General features: G+C 52.7%; 1 protein-coding gene across 2 annotated transcripts; it reads right to left on the reverse strand.

Annotated features, from left to right (window-relative positions):
* Positions 1-2,981: 2,981 nt before the first annotated feature.
* On the reverse strand, positions 2,982-6,269 carry LOC144020996 (uncharacterized). 2 transcript variants are annotated; one of them, XM_077524955.1, is made up of 7 exons: positions 5,674-6,269; positions 4,824-4,982; positions 4,054-4,257; positions 3,838-3,948; positions 3,568-3,651; positions 3,295-3,469; positions 2,982-3,214 (listed from the first exon to the last, which is right to left on the reverse strand). In XM_077524955.1, exons 1-6 carry the CDS (start codon positions 5,740-5,742, stop codon positions 3,299-3,301), a joined length of 798 nt encoding a protein of 265 aa, XP_077381081.1. In that variant the 5' UTR covers positions 5,743-6,269; the 3' UTR covers positions 2,982-3,214; positions 3,295-3,298. The 2 variants fall into 2 exon arrangements, 1 of the variants encoding a protein (XP_077381081.1); XR_013284025.1 differs by lacking the exon at positions 2,982-3,214 and having other exon boundaries at positions 3,428-3,469; positions 3,568-3,748.
* Positions 6,270-6,922: the final 653 nt, after the last annotated feature.

Raw genomic sequence — 6,922 nt, forward strand, 5'->3', positions numbered from 1 at the left:
GTTTAGCCCATCGGTAGCATTCCTGGAAATTGACTTCGGAGGTCAGGTTTAGCCCATCGGTAGCTTTCATGGAAGTTGACCTCGGTCCTCCAGGTTGAATTCCTGGAATTCGACCTACCTGGCAGGTTAACCGATCGGTAGGAATCCTGGAAATGAACCTCGGTTGTTTGGGGTTGGTTTCCTGGAAATGGACTTAACCAGGGGACAGAATCGGAACCACCCACCCCGGACCGGTGCTCTCGGCCCGGATTCGCGGGGCAGGTTTAGCCCATCGGTAGCATTCCTGGAAATCGACTTCGAACCACCCACCACCGGCCGGTGCTCTCGGCCCGGCTTCGCGGGGCAGGTTTATCCCATCGGTAGCATTCCTGGAAATCGACTTCGAACCACCCACCACCGGCCGGTGCTCTCGGCCCGGCTTCGCGGGGCAGGTTTAGCCCATCGGTAGCATTCCTGGAAATCGACTTCGAACCACCCACCACCGGCCGGTGCTCTCGGCCCGGCTTCGCGGGGCAGGTTTAGCCCATCGGTAGCATTCCTGGAAATCGACTTCGGAGGTCAGGTTTAACCCATCGGTAGCTTTCATGGAAGTTGACCTCGGTCCTCCAGGTTGAATTCCTGGAATTCGACCTACCTGGCAGGTTAACCGATCGGTAGGAATCCTGGAAATGAACCTCGGTTGTTTGGGGTTGGTTTCCTGGAAATGGACTTAACCGGGGGACAGAATCGGAACCACCCACCCCGGACCGGTGCTCTCGGCCCGGATTCGCGGGGCAGGTTTAGCCCATCGGTAGCATTCCTGGAAATCGACTTCGAACCACCCACCACCGGCCGGTGCTCTCGGCCCGGCTTCGCGGGGCAGGTTTATCCCATCGGTAGCATTCCTGGAAATCGACTTCGAACCACCCACCACCGGCCGGTGCTCTCGGCCCGGCTTCGCGGGGCAGGTTTAGCCCATCGGTAGCATTCCTGGAAATCGACTTCGAACCACCCACCACCGGCCGGTGCTCTCGGCCCGGCTTCGCGGGGCAGGTTTAGCCCATCGGTAGCATTCCTGGAAATCGACTTCGGAGGTCAGGTTTAGCCCATCGGTAGCTTTCATGGAAGTTGACCTCGGTCCTCCAGGTTGAATTCCTGGAATTCGACCTACCTGGCAGGTTAACCGATCGGTAGGAATCCTGGAAATGAACCTCGGTTGTTTGGGGTTGGTTTCCTGGAAATGGACTTAACCGGGGGACAGAATCGGAACCACCCACCCCGGACCGGTGCTCTCGGCCCGGATTCTCGGGGCAGGTTTAGCCCATCGGTAGCATTCCTGGAAATCGACTTCGAACCACCCACCCCGGGCCGGTGCTCTCGGCCCGGATTCGCGGGGCAGGTTTAGCCCATCGGTAGCATTCCTGGAAATTGACTTCGAACCACCCCCCACCCGCCGGTGCTCTCGGCCCGGATTCGCGGGGCAGGTTTAGCCCATCGGTAGCATTCCTGGAAATCGACTTCGGAGGTCAGGTTTAGCCCATCGGTAGCTTTCATGGAAGTTGACCTCGGTCCTCCAGGTTGAATTCCTGGAATTCGACCTACCTGGCAGGTTAACCGATCGGTAGGAATCCTGGAAATGAACCTCGGTTGTTTGGGGTTGGTTTCCTGGAAATGGACTTAACCGGGGGACAGAATCGGAACCACCCACCCCGGACCGGTGCTCTCGGCCCGGATTCGCGGGGCAGGTTTAGCCCATCGGTAGCATTCCTGGAAATCGACTTCGAACCACCCACCACCGGCCGGTGCTCTCGGCCCGGATTCGCGGGGCAGGTTTAGCCCATCGGTAGCATTCCTGGAAATCGACTTCGAACCACCCCCCACCGGCCGGTACTCCCGGCCCGGCTTCGCGGGGCAGGTTTAGCCCATCGGTAGCATTCCTGGAAATCGACTTCGGAGGTCAGGTTTAGCTCATCGGTAGCTTTCATGGAAGTTGACCTCGGTCCTCCAGGTTGAATTCCTGGAATTCGACCTACCTGGCAGGTTAACCGATCGGTAGGAATCCTGGAAATGAACCTCGGTTTTTTGGGGTTGGTTTCCTGGAAATGGACTTAACCGGGGGACAGAATCGGAACCACCCACCCCGGACCGGTGCTCTCGGCCCGGATTCGCGGGGCAGGTTTAGCCCATCGGTAGCATTCCTGGAAATCGACTTCGAACCACCCCCCACCGGCCGGTGCTCTCGGCCCGGCTTCGCGGGGCAGGTTTAGCCCATCGGTAGCATTCCTGGAAATCGACTTCGAACCACCCCCCACCGGCCGGTGCTCTCGGCCCGGCTTCGCGGGGCAGGTTTAGCCCATCGGTAGCATTCCTGGAAATGGACCTTGGGGGTCAGGTTTAGCCCATCGGTCGGATTCCTGGAAGTTGACCTCGGTTGAGGTTGAATTCCTGGAATTCGACCTAGCGGGGCAGGTTAGCCGATCGGTAGGAATCCTGGAAATGAACCTCGGTTGGTTGGGGTTGGATTCCTGGAAATGGACCTGGGGGTCAGGTTAGCCGATCGGTAGGAATCCTGGAACTGGACCTTGGATGGGGGTTGGATTCCTGGAAATGGACTTAAGCGGGGGACGGAATCGGAACCACCCACCAAGCCGGTGCTCTCGGCCCCGCTTCGCGGGGCAGGTTTAGCCGATCGGTAGCAATCCTGGAACTGGACCTTGGTTGGGGGTTGGATTCCTGGAAATGGACTTCGCGGAGGCAGGTTAGCCGATCAGTTGAATCCTGGGACTGGACCTTGGTTGGGGCTCAATTCCTGAAAATGGACTCACTCAGGCTGGGAACGGAACCACCCACCTCGGGACGCAGGTTTAGCCCATAGGTAGGATTCCTGGAAATGGACTTAAGCGGGAAATGGAACCACCGACCCTGACACATTGTGAGAGGCATGCAGCATTGTCTTATGACATACAATGTAAAGAACCTGAAAGAAGACCCACCAGAACTCCAACATTCCAAATTAACTTTAATTTCCACATCTTTTGATCATCATTCGGACTTGGTTTCAAATGTTCTCAACACATAGTTCCAGCTCACGGCATAGCTGTCGAAATGCTGGTTGTTCAGCCACAATCTCCCGTATTCTTTTTTTCAGGACCAACTTTTCCTGGATCTCTCTTTCGAAGAGAGTTTTGACCATGGAATAAAATTGTGGTGTGCGTTTGAGTATTCTTCGTTGACCCTGAAAGACATAAAAACGACAAAAGTTTAATTTTAGGATTTCCACATTAGAGTCCCCCTCCGCAGCCCAAGTCTACTTACAGAATTATGATGACTGATTTTTTCTGGAAGTGTTGTTGGCTCTGAATTTGGTTTGGGAGATCTCTTTTGCTGTGTTTCGTTCCCTTTTTGGATGGAATTTGTCCTTTTTCTTTAACTTAATCTTCGTCATCCTCTTCTTCTTGCGGGACTTGAGAGTGTCAGTGGGATCACAATCCTAAGGACACAGTGTGTTATATTTTGCGGGTTAGGGTTAAGAAATATTACATGTCGGTGTATTACAATGACAGAATTACTTCCAGGAATTCTACTCACAAATTTCAAGCGCCGGACATGTTTTTTTACCAACAAGGCACGTTCCAATATCTGTTCCGCATCTTCCCAGTCACTGAGGTCAGACTATAGTACAAAAAGCAAAATAGAAGACATAGCTATGGGTCACAAGTTTAACAACAGGAGACATGGGACTTCCTGGATTTCACCTCAGCTTCCCTGCCTGTCTGTCACCAGAAAGGAAACAGTCATATTTTGGTGGCATGAAGCAGTGTTGCATTTGATTGAACCACTTCCAGGAATTCTACTCACCCGGTGCAGGGAGGAGACCTTCTGTGTTAAGGGCAGGGAGACTTCTTGTGTTAAGGGAAAGACAGTTTGTTCCATGACGTCCATCTCATCTTCGTCTTCAGTCATGTACATCTATACAACGACAAAATACAATTTGGAAGCCATGGCAATGGGGGGAACTTCCACAATAGTGACATGGGACTTCCTGGATATCACCTCAATTACTCCAATGTGTACCTTTTTTTCCTCGGACTGTGGAGTAGAGACGAGATCCCCGGGCTCCCTTGAAAGTTGCCATCCAGCCCCCACATTCTGCTCAGACCTGTTCACGTCTTTGATAGTTCTCAGCGGGGAGGCCTGTGTTAATGGCACTGAGACCTCCTGTGTTAAAGGCTCGAAAGGTTCTTCCGGGGACTCCTCCTCGCTGCAAATCAAGTCCACCTATACAAAAACAAAAAACAATGTATAATACATGGGTGTGGGTCATGTCTTCCACAATAGCGACACAGAACTTACTGGGGGCTGGAGTGAGTGCTCCGTAGAATTCCTGGAACTGGACCTTGGTTTGGGGTCAAATTCCAGGAACTGGACTGGGTTTGGGGGTCCAATTCCAGGAACCGGGCATAGGCGAGGCCGGTGTGCTCGGCCCCGCTGCGCGGGGCCTCGCGGGGGCTAGCTACGCTTGGGTCCCGCTCCGCACAGTTCCGGGAACTGGACTTTGGTTGAGGGTCCAATTCCAGGAACTGGACTTTGGTTGGGGGTCCAATTCCAGGAACCGGGCGCGGACGGGGGAACGAAGCAGCGACCACGCGACGCGACGCTTCGCGGGGCTTCAACACGCAAGGGGCCCGCCTCGGAGGCCAGGGAAAAGCTATCGGCTATCGGTAGATTTCTAGAACTGTACCTTGGTTGTGGACGAATTCTTGGAGCGGGAACTCGCTTGAGATTTGAATTCCTGAAACCGGACTCTTTTCCCCCAAAGGCCACGCACATTTCCAGGAACTCACCTCACTCATCCTTGGAACCTGCAGCGGCGCTTTCTTGTGCTTGCCCTCACACTTCGATGCGAATGAATGGGGGTTGGACAAACGCAGGCTTAAATAGTCTGGTGTTGGTGATGTCACGGTACTGCAGCCAATCACCTTCCTATTGTCCAAAGGCACCTCCTTCCCACACACAAACACTAACAATTACCCAGTCAAGCGACATCTTGTGGTGAAAGCAAAAACTGCGTGACTCAGAAAAGCTTTCTTGAACAAACAGACTTTTATTTTATGATTTTGTAGTGTGAAAGTATGAGTATGACGATGAGGTACACCATTCCAAAGAGGCACATAATAGATATGTAGATGAGGCACATGTGCTGTGTAAACTCCCATCCGCTCTCATAACATCGCCAAGTCAATCTAGATAGAAAAAGTTGTTTAAACAAACTAAACGCAATTCACTGAGTAGTGTTTTGCCTCAGATTGAGTTACAAATATGAACGCATCTTTCCGGGAATTACACGTCATCTTTAAGGAATTACATGTCATCTTTAAGGAATTGCGCGTCATTTTTAAGGAATTGCATGTCATCTTTAAGGAATTACATGTCGTCTTTAAGGAATTACATGTCGTCTTTAAGGAATTACATGTCGTCTTTAAGGAATTACATGTCATCTTTAAGGAATTGCGCGTCATTTTTAAGGAATTGCATGTCATCTTTAAGGAATTACATGTCATCTTTAAGGAATTGCGCGCCATTTTTAAGGAATTGCGCGCCATTTTTAAGGAATTTCACGTCATCTTTAAGGAATTACACATCATCTTTAAGTAATTTAGGTTGCCATGCTGGATGTAGACATTGCCAACTTACCCTTGACTTGTTTCCATTGCCATGTTCATTTGGGGCTCCAGTGCAGTGAGCACAATGCTCGGGATCCATTGTGGAGGTGTCTCATCTGTCAAGAGACCCCATGATTTTTTTTTGCAAGTGCACATGCAAAGAAAGCTATTCGAAAATATCATGCCTTGCTGGTCATAATCAGGAGGAGGACTTCCCAGATATTGACCCATCCTTTTTTCCGCTTTCCGCCTTGCTCGCTTGACTTCTGAAGGCGGCACTGAGAGCGACTGCTTTTATAGACTCAGCCCAGCCTTGCAACTGGCCATTGACCAATCACTGCGAAGGGGGTGTAACGGTAACGCCCACCATAAAAAAAAAACCCAAACTAACCCATCCAAGTCAATTTCCAGGTTGCCTACATATAATTCCACAATTTCGACACAGTCAAGCTGTACCATCTGTTAACTGTAGAGGATGGCTAGTGTGGGTCAAATCTGACTACATCTTGGCTGAACCCATACCCAGGTCCACTTCCTGGAACTGGACCTGGGTATTTAGGCGCTTCGGGCCCGCTTCGCGGGCCAGGTGGAGCCCATCGGTAGCATTCCTGGAATTCGACCGAAGGGGAGCTTGACCCACCAAACCCGGGAAGAACCATGCCGGTGTTCTCGGCCCCGCTCCGCGGGGCCTCGGTGCGCTTGGGGCCCGCTTCGCGGACCAGGTCGAGCCCATCGGTAGCATTCCTGGAATTCGACCTCGGTCCAGGTTGAATTCCTGGAATTCGACCGAAGGGGAGCTTGACCCACCAAACCCGGGAAGAACCATGCCGGTGTTCTCGGCCCCGCTCCGCGGGGCCTCGGTGCGCTTCGGGCCCGCTTCGCGGGCCATGTGGAGCCCATCAGTAGCATTCCTGGAATTCGACCTCGGTCCAGGTTGAATTCCTGGAATTCGACCGAAGGGGAGCTTGACCCACCAAACCCGGGATGAAACATGCCGGTGTTCTCGGCCCCGCTCCGCGGGGCCTCGGTGCGCTTGGGGCCCGCTTCGCGGACCAGGTCGAGCCCATCGGTAGCATTCCTGGAATTCGACCTCGGTCCAGGTTGAATTCCTGGAATTCGACCGAAGGGGAGCTTGACCCACCAAACCCGGGAAGAACCATGCCGGTGTTCATTGAAACTGGACCTGGGTATGGGTTAATTCCCGATAGGCGACTTAATCCCGCGGGCTACCAGGGGGACTTTTAGCCTACGGGTTATATTCCTGGAATCCGACGCGTACA

This window comes from Festucalex cinctus, chromosome 6 (genome assembly GCF_051991245.1).
Source record: "Festucalex cinctus isolate MCC-2025b chromosome 6, RoL_Fcin_1.0, whole genome shotgun sequence".
NCBI classification, from domain to species: domain Eukaryota; kingdom Metazoa; phylum Chordata; class Actinopteri; order Syngnathiformes; family Syngnathidae; genus Festucalex; species Festucalex cinctus.

Excerpts from the sequence above, each read along its gene's own strand:
- LOC144020996 (XM_077524955.1), bottom strand. The coding sequence starts at position 5,742 with ATGGATCCCGAGCATTGTGCTCACTGCACTGGAGCCCCAAATGAACAT. Across the intron at positions 3,949-4,053 it reads CACAGTCCGAGGAAAAAAAG|ATGTACATGACTGAAGACGA; the intron begins GTACACATTGGA and ends GTCGTTGTATAG. Across the intron at positions 3,470-3,567 it reads ATGTCCGGCGCTTGAAATTT|GATTGTGATCCCACTGACAC; the intron begins GTGAGTAGAATT and ends CTGTGTCCTTAG.